General features: G+C 49.8%; 1 protein-coding gene across 3 annotated transcripts; it reads left to right on the top strand.

The window, feature by feature from the left end:
- The first annotated feature begins 8,965 nt into the window (after window positions 1-8,965).
- Window positions 8,966-19,160, top strand: LOC117888232 (fish-egg lectin-like). 3 transcript variants are annotated; one of them, XM_034791460.1, is made up of 4 exons: window positions 8,966-9,117; window positions 14,592-14,819; window positions 16,234-16,573; window positions 18,988-19,160. In XM_034791460.1, the coding sequence occupies exons 1-4, from the start codon at window positions 9,066-9,068 to the stop codon at window positions 19,130-19,132; spliced, it is 765 nt and encodes a 254-aa protein (XP_034647351.1). In that variant the 5' UTR covers window positions 8,966-9,065; the 3' UTR covers window positions 19,133-19,160. The 3 variants fall into 3 exon arrangements, with proteins under 3 accessions (XP_034647351.1, XP_034647349.1, XP_034647350.1); XM_034791458.1 differs by having other exon boundaries at window positions 8,971-9,117; window positions 14,580-14,819; XM_034791459.1 differs by having other exon boundaries at window positions 8,972-9,117; window positions 14,583-14,819.
- The last annotated feature ends 483 nt before the right edge of the window (window positions 19,161-19,643 follow it).

The following is a 19,643-nucleotide window of genomic DNA, read 5'->3' as shown; positions in this document are numbered from 1 at the left end:
CCCTCTATTCGGCATTGGTGAGGCCTCATCTGGAGTACCATGTCCAGTTTTGGGCCCCACACTACAAGAAGGATGTGGAAAAATTGGAGCGAGTCCAGCGGAGGGCAACAAAAATGATTAGGGGGATGGAGCACATACCTATGAGGAGAGGCTGAGGGAACTGGGATTGTTTAGTCTGCAGAAGAGAAGAATGAGGGGGGATTTTATAGCTGCTTTCAACTACCTGAAGGGGGGTTCCAAAGAGGATGGATCTAGACTGTTCTCAGTGGGAGCAGATGACAGAACAAGGAGTTATGGTCTCAAGTTGCAGTGGGGGAGGTTTAGGTTGATATTAGGAAAATCTTTCACTAGGAGGGTGGTGAAGCACTGGAATGGGTTACCCAGGGAGGTGGTGGAATCTCTTTCCTTAGAGGTTTTTAAGGTCCGGCTTGACAAAGCCCTGGCTGGGATGATTTAGTTGGGAATTGGTCCTGCTTTGAGCAGGGAGTTGGACTAGATTGTTAGGGGGCTTATTCCTTCACCCTCTCACTTCCCTGGTCCTTCTTGCATGAACAGAGAGCAACAATACCCAAAGTCCAAAGGCGCAAACAATTCGATGTTTATTGGGGTGAACTTTCAGCAAGCATGATTCCAGTTTCCTTCCTCAGTGTCCCCCTTCCCAGCTCTGACACCACAGAGCCATCCCTGTTCCCATTCCCGCCTTACTTCCTGATTGACTGCAAACTATGTAGTAAAACTTGAGTTGTGCTTAGCTATACCTTAACCAATCATTTTACTGAAATTTAACTAACCAATCCTAACATACTGTAACATGGTTATTTAACCAATTATATCCCACCACCTTAATTGGTTTACACCCAACAAAATTAATTATACAGCAGACAGAAACAATCACAGAACCAGACAAAGACCATGCAAATAAACATACAAAACAATATAGAAGCGAGGATTTCACATCCCAGCTATTGATAAGTAAGTTCTTGCCAGGCAGGATGCTATTAAACTAAGTTTCCTTTTACATCTTCTAGGCTCTTCCCTTTCTCTGGAGGTGACGGGAATATCAGGACAGGATTGTATTCCTAACAGCCAATAGCACCTTATTTCCATGGGACTAGCCTGGAAAGTGAGGATGTGACCGTTCACTTCTCAGCTTAGGGCTGCCTCTGCTGCTTAGCCAAAGGCCTTGGCCTAAGAACAGAGCCTCAGCCTGTCCCTTACACATACAGAGAGTGATTTTGATTCTCTCTTTTATACCTTTATAACTAGCTAAGTGATAAGAATACATGTAAATTCTTAAAGTATAGGCCTTTATAGACGGCCCTGAATATCTATATCCTAACATAGATACCTCCTGAGATCCCTTCCAACCCTGAGATTCTATGATTCTATGACTGTTGGTGTGGTAACTCGCAGCAGGAAGGACTCCCCAGAGGGGGAGGAGAGTGTGTTGCCTGCCAGTGACAGGACTGTTCCAGCGGGTAGCTGCAGGTCTGACGCAGCGGAACCAGTAACAGGTCCTGCTCTAGGGAGCACAGAGGTGAGTGTCTCAGAGAGGAGCCCCAGGAAGGGGGTTGGAACCTTAGAATCCAGGGGAGGTGGGTGGGGGTTCTGTTGGCACTGCAGTGCAGGGTGGCAGCTTGCTTCCAGGTGCGGGAGAGGCGGAGTCAGGCCTCTGTCCGACTGAAAGCCACAGGTCCCCAGGGCCGGGGGCAGGAGAGATGTTGTCAGTGTTTGAGGACATTATCCCAAGTATTAGCTGTCAGGGATTTGCAGATAAGCGAAAGATTAAACCTCCTTAGAGAGCATACGGAAGTGTGTCCTAGAGGGAACTCCAGGAAGGGATGGGGGGAGAAGTTTTTTGAAGAGGACGGGAAACTGTATAGGGAGGCTCCCGTGGGAGGAACAGAGGCCCCGGGAACCCTATAAGCAGTTGGTTGTACCCAGCCAGCACCAGGGAAATTAATGCTGGTAGCGCATGATGGTCCCTTTGCGGGTCACTTGGGGGTACAGAGAGCTTATGACAGGCTAAGGAGGAATTTCTACTGGCCAGGAGTACAGAACGATGTGAGAGATTATGGCAGGTCTTGTGCGGTATGTCGGGAGGAAAACACCCGTAGGACCCCAGAGGGACCCTGCATCCCTTACCTGTCATACATTCCTGAGGGTGGCAATGGACATTGTGGGTCCAATGCCGCGCCCCGCTGGGAGGGGGAACAAGTATATTTTAGTGGTGGTGGATTTTGCCACTAGATACCCTGAGGCGGCTGCTCTGTCCAGTATAGAAGCTGAGACAGCGGCAAGAGCCCTGCTCACTATATTCAGCAGAGTTGGCTCCCTAAGGAGGTTTTGTCAGATCGGGGAGGCAGCTTTATGTCGCTGTTGTTCAACGAGCTATGGAAGGTGTGTGGCATGAAACATGTTAAGATTTCCCCTATCGCCCCAGCCAATGGGTTGGTGGAAAGGTTCCATGGGACCCTAAAATCCATGCTGGGAATGGATGCCAAGAAAAGAGGCCAAAGGTGGGATGAGTTATTGCCGTTCCTGCTGCATGCCTACAGGGCGTTACCCCAAGACTCCACTGGGTTTTCTCCATTTAACCTTCTATATGGAAGAAAAGTGAGGGGACCCCTGGATCTCATTAAAGACACGTGGGAAGGGTGCAATGAGGTGAGGGAAGAGCCAGTAACTGAGTATGTTGAAAGGTTCAGGAGGGAGTTAAAGGACATGATGGAAGTTGTCCAAAACAACCTCCAACAGTAACAGTCAGGCCAAACAAAAGGTGTGATATGATAAAAATACTTGTAAACGCACTTTTGACATGGGGGACTTGGTGATGGTACTCAACCCTGCGAAAAGGTTAAAAATGCAAAACCCCTGGGAGGGGCCCTTCGAAGTGGTAGAAGTGGCAAATGAGGACACGTATCAAGTTAAAATGCCCCTCGATGATACTGGTCCCCAACTAGTACATGTGAACCGTTTCAAAGCCTATCACCGTAGAGAGGCTGGAGTAAACATGATCTGTTGTGTCAAAGGGGAAACTGAGGCACACCCACTCATTGATTTGATAGCTGAATGCCAAGATGGGTCAACTCTGGAAAATATGGAAATCTGTAATGAATTAACACTAGTCGAAAGGGGGAGGTGTTGTCAGTGCTACAAGGGCACAGCACAGTTTTCATTTAACTAGAGGTTACTGGCAAATCCCTCTGGAAGAAGAGGCACAACAAAAGTCTGCTTTTATCACTGACATAGGACTCTATGAATTCACGCTGTTACCTTCTGCTTACCTTGGAAAATGCTGGTGCAACATTCCAGAGACTGGTCAACAAAGTGTTAAATGGTTTTCAGAACTATGCCAGGGCATATGTAGATGACTAGCTGAACGTTGCTGTATTCAGCAACACCTGGGACGACCACCAGGAGCACTTGGGGGTTGTGCTACCAAAACTCAAGGAGTCTAACCATAATACCATCTAAGTTCAAGATAGAGGCAGTCAAAGTCCCCTACCTAGGACACTGGTTTAGGGGGAGGGGGAGCAAATATTCCTCGACCCTCTTAAGGTGGACGCCATTGTCAAGTGGCCTGTGCCCCAAATTAAAAGGCAGGTCCAATCCTTCATAGGCGTGGTGAACTATTACAGGGGGGGGGTCAGCAACATTATGGCCCCAATCACAGACTTATGTGCAAAGCACCAACCTACTCGGGTGATTTGGTCAGAGGTGCGCCAGAAGGGGTTTAATGAGGTAAAGGTGCTCTTGTCTGCAGAGCCTGTGTTGGCCAGCCCAGACCTTGGTAAGACTTTTGAATTGTGCACCGATGCATCCGACACTGGCTTGGGTGCTGTGCTGATGCAAACAGGGGAGGACAGCATCCCACTGCCTTCCTAAGCAAACAGCTCTCCCTTGCTGAACAGAATGACTCTGTCATAGAGAAGGAGTGCTATGCCATGGTGGGGGCTGTGAAACAACGGAGGCCTTATCTCTTTAATAGGAGGTTCAAGATTCTAACAGACCAATCGCCCTTAATATGGCTGAACAGAACCAAGGGCACAAACCCCAAACTGCTACGCGGGAGCCCAGTCCTGCAGGAATTTGACATGGAGATTGTGCACATTAAAGGGAAGGAGAACATGGTACCAGATGCCCTGTCTAGAAAAGAGGAAGCTGGGCAGACTGCATCCGCATTGGTCAGTGACCAGTCCTCTGGCAGTAATCTAAGGGGAGAGGTGTGACGTTACACCCCCTATTCTTCCTAGAAATATGGTTATGATATGAATATGGTATAACTAAGATATACTTTATGCAAGATGGGTCTTGTAAGTTATCATTGGAAAGGTTATAATTTACTGAATGTATTTATCTGATTTCTATGCATGTATAATTTTTGTAGTTGAAGCTGGCAATATTGCCCATGTCTCTGTATTTCCAGTGTGGAACGTTGGATGAGACCAAACAATATTAGTCCTGCTAGTGAAGGCAGGGGACTGGACTTGATAATCTTTCAGGGTCCCTTCCAGTTCTATGAGATAGGTATATCTCCATATATTATTATTATTTTAGTGGCTTATTGAAGAAATGCACACAAGCATAAGGATCACCCAGGAACCGTGTGCAGTAGAAACCTCTCAGAGATAGCGCTACCCGATGGGAACTGTTCGACCCAGCGATGGGAACTGTTCGACCCAGGTCACAGCAAAAATGCTTTCCAGCAAGTGGGGGGAAGATATAAAAGAGGGACAACGACAACCTGATGGGGCCTCACTCTTCCTACAACAACACACCTGAAAACACCTGAGGAACAAAGACTGAACTGTCAGAAGTGATGGTCCCAGGCTTAGATCTTTAGTCTGTGTATGAAAACCTGGGAAAGCCAAGGCAGCTTGTGCCTTAAGAATCTGCCTGCCTGTTTATCACTCAGGGTGAGAATTTGCTAATTTGTATCCCACCTATCTAGTGTGTCAAGCTTAGTTTGTGTGTTCTGTTTCATTTGCTTAGTAATCTGTTTTGTTCTGTTTGCTTGAACAACTTAAAATCTACCTTTTGTAGTTAATTTTGTTTATTATTAAACCTAATTTCTAACTGGGTGGGGGAAAGAAGTCATACACATCTCTCTTCACATTATAATAATAAAAAAAAATCATAATAATATAGGAGACATACCTATCTCCTAGAGCTGGAAGGGACCCTGAAAGGTCACTGAGTCCAGCCCCCTGCCTTCACTAGCAGGACCAAGTACTGATTTTGCCCCAGATCCTTAAGTGGCCCCCTCAAGATTTAAACTCACAACCCAGGGTTTAGTAAGCCAATGCGCAAACCACTGAGCTATCCCTCCTTTCAGGGTATAGAGGGTAAAACGTATTTGTTTGAGTTTAGACCCCATTGGGAGTTGGGCAGCTGAGTGTTAAAGACAGGAACACTTCTGTTAGCTGCATTCAAGTAAACCTGCAGCTTTGGGGCAAGTAATTCAGACCCTGGGTCTTTGTTGGAGCAGACGGAAGTGTCTGGCCCAGCAAGACAAGGTGCTGGAGCCCCGAGCTGGCAGGGAAAGCAGGAGCAGAGGTAGTCTTGGCACATCAGTTGGCGGTTCCCAAGGGGGTTTCTGTGACCCAGCCCATCACAGTCGGGACATCTGGTCACCCTAGCTGCAAGAGGCCAGGGAGCCTAACAAAACAGGGAGTGGAAACCCAGGCTGGTGGAGCAGGAGAGGCTCAGTGAAATCCCAGTATATCAGGTGGTATTCCAGAAGGGGGGTCCAACCCGTCACACTCATGTTTTTAGAATTCTTGTGGTTGTCAAGCTATCTTGGGGTTGTAGCTGTGTGTTCATTATGTTCTGAAGGCCAAAACTATAAATGGGTTCAACAATTAGTTCAGTTCCTCAGTGATAGGTGCATCAGCTAGTAGTCGAGATAATCAGGGATGCATCCCCATGCTCTGGGTGTCCCTAAACCTCTGACTGCCAGATGCTGGGAGTGGACAATTCACTCAGTGATTGCTTGTTCTGTTCATTCCCTCCGAAACACCTGGCACAGACCACTGTCAGAAGACAGGATACTGGTCTAGACGGACTATTGGTCTGACCCATTACGGCAGTTCTAATGTTCAGCAAAAATTACAGTTGATTTTTGCCTTTGAGAAGGATGTTACAGGAGATAGTGTACTGCCTTTACTGAATAGCTGAGAATCAAGTTCTATACAATGGCATGCAGAAAAACATTAAGGGTTGGATTGAGAGGCAAAATAACAGGTGCAAAAGGCAATCACCATTGGTGGATTGAATGAAAACAAAGTTTTGATTCCAGGCCAGAAATTCAGTCAGGCTGGAAGTCAGATGATCCAACAGAATAAACTTCTGCTCTACAAATAAGAAGAAAAAGTTACAATTAAAAATTCCAAATTAGAAATCACAGGAAAAAACATAGCAAGTGTAATACTAGAAACACAGATGTCCTTGCTAAAACTACTAGCAAGTACTTACTTATACATATTTTCAGTGAGTGTTTGCGGTAAAAATATAAATTAAATAGCACAATGATATCCATCTGCACGATAACAGAGCAAATGATGAAGTGCTAAGAGTAATTCAGGGAATCCCAGCACAGATGAGACAAATTGGTGAACTGCTGTGAGACTCTCTGCGGTCAGCTACACAGATAAGGGATTTCTTTGTTTCTGAGGGGGCATGTGTAAAATGTTTCACAGAATTGAGTCTCCTGCAGCATCTCAGTAGGTTACATCAGACAGAGAGGAGCTGCAGTGACTAGGCATTGGCGTGTCTGTGCCTTTAAGAACCCAGGCCTGGGAAGCCCATGCTGAGAGGTGCTGTCTGTGAGAGGGGAAATAAAAAATCTTCTCTGAAGTCACCCTAGTTCTGCAAACACGGGTGTCTCAGCCCACCGGGGTAACTGTTACCCCTCTGCCCTGCCTGTGCCAGGGTTTTGCCCTCTGCCATCCTCCTGCAGCGCCTCACCCCTGGGCTTAACTCCGCCTCCTTCCCCCCCCCCCCCATGCCATCCCTGGTTTTCCCCTTCAGCCCCGATCTTAACCCTGCCTCCAGCTGCTTGACCCCCCTGACCAGTCAATTTCTGCCCCCTGCTCATACATTGGCAGCGTATGTCAGAGGTGAGGGAAGGAGAGGAACAGATTAGCAGGGCAACATCGACTGCTCGAGTGAGCATTGTGGGGGAGCAGGGGGAAGACTAGCTGAGTGGGAGGGTTGACAGGCCAGAGGAGATAATGATGTCGCACACACCAGGGCTAGTGTGTTGTGGAGCTCAGACTGTTTCTCTTTCCACAAAACACGCTTGGTTTCTGGGCTGCGGAATCCCCAGCACCACAGCACTCCCCCAAACTTCAGTTGTATCGATTCCCGTGAGCACAAAATGACAAGGAGAGCACACGAGATGCTGCAAGACTTTATTGGCACAAACACAGCCCCAGGCAGAGGGGAATCCCAGCTGCTCCCCCAACAAGAGTGAGCAAGACAGAAACTTCCAACCTTTCCCAGCCCTTTCCTGCTCAGCCTAGAGAGAGCAGCTCTGGGTCCACAGCCATCCTGTTGGATACATGTGGCCTCTCTTCTTTCTTAGCTGGTGATGCAGATAGTTGGATTTATCAGAATGGAAATGCAGGGGGAGAGGGCTGGATNCTGAGCCAGAGATGTCTGGAGAGCACCCTGGGGTCCCCTCTGGTAGCCAGAGCTTCAGCACGATTGTGCCACACCAGGGTCTGGCAGGCTCTTATTCCTTGCGGCGCTCAGAAGGGTGGAGTAGGAGTGGGGGAACCAGCACTAACTAGGGGAGGGTGGGCTCGAGTCTGTGGGGTTACTGGAGTGAACTTGGGTGAGGTCACTATGGCGGGTCTGACTCCTATTAGCCCATCGCCACGTTACACTGAACACGGAGCTGTGTTCCTTGTAGGCTGTATCTACCCTGCCAGCGGAGGTGTCATTTGCAGCCCATGTAGACAGGCCCATGCTAGCTTTAATCTCGCCAGCTCACTAACCATAGAAGCAGAGCCATCAGTGTGGGCTAGCAACGCGAGTACATATGCAGCAGGCTGGTGGGGGCTAGTACAGAACAGATCAGAAGCCTGTGTCACCTCACCCTCTCTGCTATGGTTAATGATCTAGCTAGTTTGAAGCTAGCACAGGCATTTCTGCAAATCTCACCTCTGCTCATCGTGTCGACATAGCCCTAAAGACAGTTTTTAAGGGACGCGCTCGAGATGTGTCCATGTGGACGTCCCCCTTTTCCAAAATCACATGAGACCAGTACTGGTATCAACCCTTCACCCGCCAGGGCACCCTCCAAACACTGAGTGTAACAGTTCCTTCCCTCCCTGCATCACAGCACATACAGGGGCGAAAAAAGAGGAGCTAAAAGACCTAGAGAGAAGTGGAGGCTGGTTCCCTGACTGCACCTTGTCACCGGAGATCTAGTCTCCTGGGGATTTCTGAGCCCGCCCTGTGTATCTACCCCCAAAACAAACATTTGCAAGGTCAGTGGGAGAAGGCTGCGGTTCCAGATGTTAACCACAGCAATCCCAACGGGTGTGGCCGGGGGAAACACTTAACCCTTAATCCCTTCCATTCCATAAGAACGGCCATACTGGGTCAGACCAAAGATCCACCCAGTCCAGTATCCTGTCTGCCGACAGTGACCAATGCCAGGTGTCCCAGAAGGAGTGAACCTAACAGGTAATGATCAAGTGATCTCTCTCCTGCCGTCCACCTCCACCCTCTGACAAACAGAGGCTAGGGACACCATTACCTGGAGGCCAGCCAAGTGCTAACCTAACAAACACAATACTTGCTGGGCTGGCTGGCATACAAGGGATCCAGTGTCACAGATGCTATGAGGAAACCCATAATGTTGCTCAACAGTCTTTGCTCCAGGATGTGCTGTTACCCCGTGAGAATTTCCCTATTTCCTCATTGAGGATGGGGTGGGGCACCCGGGGAGGGAACGTTGCTCAGTCTGCAGCTGTGCTTGAGCTATAAAAGCCCCTGGACTGCCCCAGCGCAGACACTGGGAGAGCTCGCATTGTCGAAGTTGTGCCGAGAACATGATGCTCTGGGAGTTCCTGCTGCTGCTGCCCCTGCTTGCAGGGAGCTCAGGTACGTGGGACGAGGGATTCTGTCGAAGGGTTTGCAGACGGCTGTGTGGGTCTCTCAGCCCCACTGCAGGGCTGAGTTTGGATTCACTGCCACATTTTGGGGAATTGTTTTCAGGCAGATGCTCATGGGTTGGGGACCAGATTTTCCTCTGCATGTGGCCTGCACCTCGCACGTTCTGGCCCCTGCAGTCTGCACCAATGACAGTAACACAAACACTGATCGTTTGGGTTTTGAAAGGGTCTCACTGAGTTGTCTGTTGCCCGTCCATTCTGCAGGAGCTCTGTGCCCTGACTGAGCCGCGCTCCCTGCTCCCAGCTTCCCAGCCCTGCCCCCAGGCTCAGCCCATCCGTGTAGTTTGACTTCTATATTTGGGGGAGGGGGAGCTCCAGTCAAGCCAACAGGGCCATGCATGGGGGCAGGGGGAGGGGCAAATTCTGTGCCGGCTCACAGGGGCATCATTTCAGATTTGGGGGGGTGGGAGGGGACGACTTTAACCATGATTCCAGGGGCTACTTAGGCAACTGAAAACTCTCCTTTTTTTCCCAGATAACTTAGAAATCTCTGACAGGAGCATTGTATCTAATTCCTATACCTAGAAAGAAAATTAAATAAATATTTGACCCACTCAGCTCTAATACTAACGTGTTCTGACACCTTGTGGCAAGTCACTTATGGGACAGTGGTTGGGTTTCAAATTGTAATGTAGCTTCTTACTCAGAGACGCTTACTGAAGTCAGAAGGGACCATCGTGATCATCTAGTCTGACCCCCTGCACATCGCAGGCCGCAGAACCTCCCCCACCCACTCCTGTACTAGACCCCTGAGCTCTGGCTGAGTCACTGAAGTCCTCAAATTATGGTTTAAAGACTTAAAGTTACAGAGAATTCACCATTTACACTAATTTAAACCTGTACGTGACCCATGACCTATGCTGCAGAGGAAGCGAAAAACCACCAGGGTCTCAGTCAATCTGACCTGGGGGAAAATTCCTTCCCGACCACTAATATGGTGATCAGTTAGACCCTGAGCATGTGGGCAAGATCCACCAGGAAGATCCCGGGGAAAGAATTCTCTGTAGTAACTCAGAGCCGTCCCCATCTAGTGTCCCATCTGCAGTCGTTGGGGATTTTTGCTCCAGGCAATTGCCAATGAACCATTCACCATTATAGGCAGTCCTGTCATACCATCCCCTCCATAAACTTATCAAACTCAGTCTTGAAGCCCGTTTTGTTTTTTGACCCCACTGCTCCCCTTGGGAGGCTGCTCCAGAACTTTGCTCCTCTGATGGTTAGAAATGTTCACTTAATTTCAAGCCTAAACTTGTTGATGGCCAGTTTATATCAATTTGTAACTTAAATAACTCCTCTCCCTCCCTGGTATTTATCTCTCTGATGTATTTATAGAGAGCAGTCATATAGCCTTCCTTTGGTTAGACTAAATAAGCCGAGCTCTTTGAGTCTCCTCTCATAAGACAGGTTTTCCATTCCTCGGATCATCCTAGCAGCCCTTCTCTGCACCTGTTCCCATTTGAATTCATCTTTCTTAAACATGGGAGATCAGAACTGTGCACAGTACCCCAGAGCGTGAGCCCTTTGGGCTCCCTCTGCCCAACGGTTTCACGCTCTGGGGCTGACAGAAGCCACGACACACAGGGTGGGGCAGGAGGCCGGGTCCATGGGGACAGAGCACGGTGCTGCCCAGCCTGCCGGTGAAGGGAGACAAAGCCATGGGTTCCTCTGTTCTGCTGCCCAGACACCACCAGCTGCCAGGTCCTGTGGGCACTGCAGCACCCCCGCCCCATGCAGGCACCCCCAGGCCTGCTCCCTGGCCCTCGCTGAGCCCAGCCTTGCTGTCCCGGGGCTGTGGGAAGGAGCGGGATGGTGATGATCCTAGTGCTGGCCCTGGTTGGCTGAAAGGCACAAGCTACCTGCTCTCTAAGTCAATCAGAATCCAGCAGATCCAGAGCCGTCCATAGACAAGGCACCATTGTCCCACCCCTGCTTCAGTGCCCCCCAAGGGGCTAGAGCTAGGTCTGAGCCACCCGGCCGGCCCCTGGGACAGCACACCCTGGGGACAGTGCACCCACTGATGGCCCTTTAGTGCAGCCCCAGGGCAGAGCTGACACATTACCAGCAGGAGAAGCACCAGTGCATGCTGATGGCCCCTAGCTTCTTCACCAGGGACCCCCACAGAAATGGACTCCTTCCCTGTGGGACAAAAAGTGCAGAGTGAGTTATCCAGCTCTCAGACCCCTCCCACCCTGCCAAGGCAGCATCCCCCTGCACCGGCTCACAGGGACTGGCAATCTATTTAGCTCACCAAAAGAAGGTTAAGGGGTGACTTGATTAATACCTACATGGGGAACAAACATTGGATAATGGACTCTTCAATCTAGGAGAATTAACAGGGACGGTAATTAACCATTGGAACAATTTACCCGGGGTCGTGGTGGATTCTCCATCACTGACAATTTTCAAATCAAGACTGGATATTATTCTAAAAGCTCTGCTCTAGGGATTATTTTGGGGCAGTTCTTTGGCTCGTGTGATACAGGAGGTCAGACTAGATGATCACAATGGTTCCTTCTAGCCTTGGAATCTATGAATCTATGAAACTGGGTCTGCCTGCAGCTGCTGTGAACATTGAAACTTCAGGCAGCTTCTTGATGGGTACAGTTTGAGACCTTCCTGAGCAACACATGGGATTTCCATATGGAGCAGAATGGAAGAGCCCCCCTCACGTCCAAACAAAGGTGTTATGGAAAAAGCTCTCAGGCTATCTTAAATACCCCCAGAGAGGAGATCTGCTGTTGTGACCCCATAACTGACCTACACAACTTCCTGGGTGGCTCTTTGGACTGTTCTCTCTAGGGGATACATCCCCATAGGAACAGAACGGAAATCCCAACAGAAGCAGGAGGGCCTTTTCCATCTTGAACCCTGAGCATTTGTTTATGTGACGTCAGCTCTGGTGAAAGATCCCCAGCTCTGGAGCCATAAGCCCTCTGTTAATCCCCAGTGCTGTCTGGGCAGGGGCAGGGGCAAGGGCAGGGGAAGCTTTGCCCATAATGTGGCTCAGCTCTGATCAGGAGGGACCACCTGTAGTGGTGAGACTGGAGCTCCGTCTCTGTGGTCGATATAATCCTTGGCCTTTCTGTTGCGGATGGCAACAGGGAGCTAGTTAGCACCAGCTGTGATTCTAATACTTTGGGAACTAGAATAGGACACTCAAACTCATTTCACATGGGCCTCCAAGCAGATATTAGGTGGTAAGAACATTGGGCCACCACCCTCCTATTCTGGATTCAGACCAGTGGGGGACGTGTAAGCAAAGGTCTCTACATTAATGATCTGAAGGATGGCATGGACTGCACTCTGAGCAAGTTTACAGATGACACTAAACTGGGAGGAGTGGTAGATACGCTGGAAGGTAGGGATAGGATACAGAGGGACCTAGACAAATTAGAGGATTGGGCCAAAAGAAACCTGATGAGGTTCAACAAGGACCAGTGCAGAGTCCTGCACTTAGGACGGAAGAATCCTATACACTGTTACAGACTAGGGACCGAATGGCTAGGCAGCAGTTCTTCAGAAAAGGACCTAGGGGTTACAGTAGACGAGAAGCTGGATATGAGTCGACAGTGTGCCCTTGTTGCCAAGAAGGCTAATGGCATTTTGGGCTGTATAAGTAGGGGCATTGCCAGCAAATCGAGGGACATGATCATTCCCCTCTATTCGACATTGGTGAGGCCTCATCTGGAGTACTGTGTCCAGTTTTGGGCCCCACATTACAAGAAGGATGTGGAAGAATTGGAAAGAGTCCAGTGGAGGGTAACAAAAATGATTAGCAACAGAGGGTTCTGTGGCACCTTTAAGACTAACAGAAGTATTGGGAGCATAAGCTTTCGTGGGTAAGAACCTCACTTCTACAGAGCATCTTGCATCTGAAGAAGTGAGGTTCTTACCCACGAAAGCTTATGCTCTCAATACTTCTGTTAGTCTTAAAGGTGCCACAGGACCCTCTGTTGCTTTTTACAGATTCAGACTAACACGGCTACCCCTCTGAAAAATGATTAGGGGGCTGGAGCACCTGACTTATGAGGAGAGGCTGAGGGAACTGGGATTGTTTAGTCTGCAGAAGAGAAGAATGAGGGAGGATTTGATAGCTGCTTTCAACTACCTGAAAGGGGATTCCAAAGAGGATGGAACTTGGCTGTTCTCAGTGGTGGCAGATGACAGAACAAGGAGCAATGGTTTCAAGTTGCAGTGGGGAGGTCTAGGTTGGATATTAGAAAAAACTTTTTCACTAGGAGGGTGGTAAAGCACTGGAATGGGTTACCTAGGGAGGTGGTGGAATCTCCTTCCTTAGAGGTTTTTAAGGCCCGGCTTGACAAAGCCCTGGCTGGGATGATTTAGTTGGGGATTGGTCCTGCTTTGAGCAGGGGATTGGACTAGATACCTCCTGAGGTCCCTTCCAACCCTGAGATTCTATGATTCTACATCCTCAGCCACCAGGGCCGGCTCCAGGCACCAGCAAACCAAGCAGGTGCTTGGGGCGGCACATTTTCAGGGGCGGATTCCAGCCACCCATTTTTTTTTTTGCTTGGGGCGGCGAAAGCCTAGAGCCGGCCCTGGCAGCAGCAGCGGTTAGCATCGGGGAGCAGCGCCCGCACCTTATGGCTGGGCGGGCTCCGAGCGAGGGACAGTCGGGCTGGGGGCCGCCCCGCGAGGCGTATGGAGCCGCCTGCAGGTGCCGCAGGGCGGCCGCCCCCAGTGCCGCAGCTGCGGCTGGGCGAAGCGGCCCGAGCTGTCCAGGGACTGCCAAGAGCAGCAGCAGCAGCGGGGCCATAGAAGGCGGGGCGCTGCCTTGCAGGGCCCGCGTCCCACTCTTCGGGGCTCCGCTCCCTCTGGGGCTGCCCTGCCCTGGCTCCTCAGCCCCCTGCCAGGGCAGTCCCCCGGCTCTGCCCTCCCGGGTCCCAGCCAGTCCTGGAGGTGGGAGCCCCGGCTGGAGGGACCCTGGGCTGAGGTGCGGCCCAGGAGCCCCGCTGCTTACCCCGACTCCGCCAGCGCTGGACCAGTTGGAGGTGAGGGGGGAGCAGGCGGAGTCAGCATTGGTGGGGGGGAGCCCAGCGCTGGGGCGGCAGGGAGTGCAGTTGGGGTGGGGAGGAGAACCCAGGGTTGGGGCAGCAGGGGGTGCGGGTGGGGGGGGGGGGGTGGGGGGGAGGAGCCCAGGACTGGGGCGGCAGGGGGGGGGGGGGGGGGGGGGGGGACAGTCCAGGGCTGGGGTGGCAGGGGAGTGCAAGGGGAGCCCAGGGCTGGGGTTGGGGGCAGCCAAAAATTTTTTTGCTTGGGACGACAAAAAACGTAGAGCCGGCCCTGTCAGGCACCCAGACCCCAAGCTCTCTCTCTTTTGTGGCTATTTCTCCTGCTTGCTAACAAGTCCACGTGCATGAACATTCTCAGTCTGCTTTTCAGCTCTGGACTGCACTGAGATACCGGGGTCATTAAAGCAGATTGATGCCAGTAATGGGCAGGTGTTTGGAGTGAACAGCGCAGGCAATATTTACACGCTGTACGGAGACAGCTGGGCCCAGCTGCCGGGCTCCTTGAAACACGTCACGGTTGGTCCTGCCGGAGTCTGGGGTGTGAACAACAACAACAACATCTACAAGCTCGTGGGAGGAAGCTGGCAACAGGTCACAGGTAACGTATGAGCTTTGATATATCGTGGGGACGACAAAATTAGCCGCTGTTAGGATCCTGTGCCCAGTTCCAAACTCCGACCCCAGGCAGTTGTCACAATTCCCACCAGATGGGCCACTCTTAGGGTCTGACTCCAGTTTACCTGTATAGTTACATTGGTACCGGTTCTGTATCATGAACTCTATAGGGAAGCTGATCTAGTTGAACCCCCGAGTGTAGATGCAGTTGGACAGGTATGAAGTTGCTTATGTCCGTACAGATTATTTTGGGAAATGTAGTGAAATAAGCGATGCTGGTATGAGCCCCTTGTTACTGGTCCAATTGTGGGGGGCGGCATTGCTTTCATTCTATGCGTTTCCAGACTGATACAAAGCAGTACAAAAACACGCGTAGTCCAGTCCTTAAACTGAAATCAGAATGTTCACACAGGCCTGTCTGCACATGGCTTGTACACCAGTCTGACTATGTTGGATAGGAGTGTGATTTTCTACCAAAATAGCTACATCCAAATAACTTTCTACACTTGGGTTATATCCATATAAAGGTGCCTTTTACCAGCATATCCTCTGGGTATAAGCACCTTCAGACCGGTGCTAGTAGCTGAAAGCCCAGGCTATCAAAGAGGTGTGGCAGTTGGACCACGTAATCTGGGCAGTCTAGACGTTCTAGGCTTCAGAGTGACACACTGAGAGGTGACAATCCTGAAATCTTATTATATAGATAACTGAGCCCACAGTAGAGGCTTTGTACTACAGGGGTTTACACTGGCTTCACACCATTGGTTAAAGCAGTGCAACCTTCTTGTGTAGACAAGGCCTAATCGACTTAAGGGAAATGAAATCAGATACTCTTAAAGCAAACTAAATGTCCTCACAGGCTTTGGCAGCAGTTGAATTAAATTAGGGACATTTAAACTGGTACAATGCAGTGTGTACACACGCCCTGACACTCACAAGCCCCCCTGTGAGGCGGGAACATTTATTGGCCCCATATTCCAGGCACTGAGAGATTAACCTCCATGTTTCCAAACCTGAGTGCACAAATGTTAACACCTAACTAAGACGTCCTGATTTCCAGGGGTGCTAAGCACTGACGACTCCCACTGGTGTCAATGGGAGCTCTCTGTGCTCAGTATCTCTTATAATCAGGCCCTTGTTGCCCTAAGTGGCTTTCCAAGGGCCATTAATCAAGTTTGGAGAGGACTGGCAACCAAACCCAGGAATCCTGATCTCAGGCCACTGCTCCAAACACTAGACCCCACGTCTCTGACGGATTTCTCTCTCTCCTCTCACCCCTGGTGTCTAGTTATATTTCTGGCTGAGTTCTCAATAGGTGGTTTACTTCCTTATTTTCTCCATGCTGCTCCAGCCCTGCTCTTTCCTCTGAACATTGTTTTTCCCTTGTTTGTTTTTAGGGCTGCTCAAGCAAATTGACGCGGGTGGAGACATGTTCGTCACTGGTGTCAACATGAATGATGACATCTACTGTCTGTCTCGTCCAGCAGCGGTCTCTGCGAACGGTGCCTCTGGCTTGCCCTGGGTCAATATTGCAGGAAAGCTGAAGTACTACAGCTGTGGTTTGTGGGGCTGCTGGGGAGTTAACTCAGCTGATGATATCTATTTCCGGTTTGATGTCACCCCGGATCCTTGTGAAGGATCCAGGTGGGAACAGATTCCAGGCAAGCTGTCCATGATTGAGGTCGGGACCGAAGGCTCTGTCTACGGCGTGAACAGTGCAGGACAAGTATATCGCAGGTACAGTAAAAGGAGAAGACAGGAGGGAGGATTTCTCCCATGAGGGATCAGGGCCATTCATACCCATCACTAAGAGCGCAGAGAGAACAGGATGTTGCCTGATGCTGTGGAACAAGCCAACTCTGGTGCCTAATGTTCACTGATTCCCTAATGAGCTGATTCCAGGGCTCTCCAGCATCCCAATGACCTCACAATGCGGCACTCACTGTTGCCTAATTGAGAGGACTCCACTGCTAACTAGCAGGGAACCAAAAAAGGGAGTGAGGCACACTGCAGAGGTTCTGCTGTCTTGGGGAACTCTTGGAAGCCTGAACTCTACATATTATAGGTAGCACAGATAGTCCTGCTCATTCCCGTCATAGCACCTCTGCGCACCCAAACTGCGCATGTGCCATCTCCACACAGTGACGGAGCATCCTCCAGCCTAGGGTTGAGAACATAAGAACGGCCAGACTGGCTCAGACCAAAGATCCATCTAGTCCAATATCCTGTCTTCCAACTGTGGCCAATGCCAGGTGCCCCACAGGGAATGAACAGAACAGATAATCATCAAGTGATCCAGCCCCTTGTCACCTCTTCCCAGCTTCTGGCAAACAGAGGCTAGGGACACCATCCCTGCCCAGCCTCGCTAATAGCCATTGATGGACCTATCCTCCATGAATTTATCTAGTTCTTTTTTTAACCCTCTTATAGTCGTCTTGGCCTTCACAACATCCTCTGGCAAAGAGTTCCACAGGTTGACTGTGCATTGTATGAAGAAACACTTCCTTTTGTTTGTTTTAAACCTGCTGCCTCTTCATTTCATTTTTTGACCTCTAGTTCTTGTCTTATGAGAAGGAGTAAATAACACTTCCTTATTTATTTTCTCCACACCAGTCATGATTTTATAGACCTCAATCATATCCCCCCTTAATTGTCTCTTTTCCAAGCTGAAAAGTCCCAGTCTTAGTAATCTCTCCCCATATAGAAGCTGTTCCATACCCCTAATCATTTTTGTTGCCCTTTTCTGAACCTTTTCCAATTCCAGTATATTGTTTTTTGAGATGGGGCGACCACATCTGCACACTGTATTCAAGATGTGGGCGTACCATGGATTTATATAGCGGCAATATGATATTTTCTGTCTTATTATCTATTCCTTTCTTAATGATGCCCAACATTCTGTTTGCTTTTTTTGATGCTGCTGCACATTGAGTGGATTTTTCAGAGAACTATCCACAGTAACTCCAAGATCTCTTTCTTTAGTGGTAACAGCTAATTTAGACCCCATCATTTTATATGTATAGTTGAGATTGTTTTCCAATGTGCATTACTTTGCATTTATCATCATTGAATTTCATCTGCCATTTTGTTGCCCAGTCACCCGATTCTGAAAGATCCTTTTGTAGCTCTGCCTGGGACTTAACTATCTTGAGTAGTTTTGTGTCATCTGCAAATGTTGCCACCTCACTGTTTACCCCTTTTTCCAGATCATTTATGAATATGTTGAATGGGATTGGTCCCAGTACAGACCCCTGGGGGACACCACTATTTACCTCTCTCCATTCTGAAAATGTATTTATTCCTACCATTTGTTTCCTATCTTTTAACCAGTTACCAGTCCATGAGAGGACCTTCCTTCTTATCCCATGACAGCTTACTTTGCTTAAGAGCCTTTGTTGAGGGACCTTGTCAAAGGCTTTCTGACAATCTAAGTACTCTATATCTGCTGGATCCCCCCTGTCCACATGCTTTTTGACCCCCCTCAAAGAATTCTAGTAGATTGGTGAGGCATGATTTCCCTTTACAAAAAACATGTTGACTCTTTCCCAACAACTATGTTCATCTATGTGTCAGAACTGTTGGGTGATACCATCTGGTCCTGGTGACTTATTACTGTTTAGTTTGCAATTGCTCCACCTGGCAGCAGGAGTTCCTGTGGAGCCAAGCACAGGAACTCAATGTCCCCCATGCTCGGCCCAGGCAGGGGGAGGAAAACACTCCCAGACTGGAATGGAGTGGGAGCAGGGGAGGGGAGAGAACTGCATATTCCTGCAGTGCTGTGGGATTCCCTTGGTGTTCTCTAGACTGCTCTCTCACTGGCTTTCATTCCATGTCACCTGCCAAGACAGAGGAAAGGCCCCATGTAGTTTTCAAGCAGGAATGTTTCCCTGGAGAGGATGTTCCCTGCCCTTCTGCCCTCAGCCCACACCGCAGGGAGATGAAGCTTGCTCAGCTCTGATCCTGCCATCTTAATAGGGTCTAGCCAGACACTCGTGTAGGAGGATGGGTGCTGCAATGCAGGGCTGTGAGTGGACAGCAAGGAGAAACGTACTGGGGCTACCCTCTGGGCTGCTCTCCACAGGCTGGGATAGAGGTGGAGTCCTTCTCTTAGCAGACCTGTATTAACACCAGTCCTGTCAACTTTCTTTCAGGGATGGAATCACTAAAAGCAACCCCATCGGCACCTCCTGGACCCAGATGGCAGGTTTCATCTGCAAATGCAAACATGTGTCCTATGACCTGGGCCAGCTGTGGCTTATCACTGACCAGGACAAGATTGTGAAATGCCGGATCTAAATGAGACTCCCGCCATCTCAGCCTCACAGTGATTAGCAGTGTCCATTTAAGCTCTCTCGCTCTCTCTTCCTCCCCCCCCCCCCCCCCCCCCCCGTGCTTAATTTGTACCAGCCTCAGCTGAGCCCCGGCACCTCTTGGCTTGGCAGTGCAGAGCCCCGGCACCTCAGGCTTGGCTGTTCATAGCAACGGCACCTCTGGGTTTGCCGTGTCAGTTATGAAAGTAACAAATTGCTTGAGCCGCAGCACCTCTTTCATTGCAAATTAAGCCCTGCTCCACTGCCTTGTCTAGGTTTTCTACATTCCTTCTCCAGCCAGTGGTATGAAGCTTTTGTCCCAAGGGTAAAATAGAGTCCCACAAAATAGAGCCAACAATGTTCATCATTACCCGCTCCTTCTCTGCCTCTGCTGCCCCCGCCCCGCCCCGGACGCACATACTTCTCCTCTGATAAAATTCAATGGCTGGAAACTGAACAGACAAGGTCCAAGCTGAAAACAAAGGGCCGTGTTTTTA

The sequence above is a fragment of the Trachemys scripta genome, chromosome 15 (assembly GCF_013100865.1).
Source record: "Trachemys scripta elegans isolate TJP31775 chromosome 15, CAS_Tse_1.0, whole genome shotgun sequence".
Taxonomy (NCBI): Eukaryota; Metazoa; Chordata; order Testudines; family Emydidae; genus Trachemys; species Trachemys scripta.
Note: the sequence above shows the minus strand (reverse complement) of the source record. Positions and strands in the feature narration are given on the sequence as shown.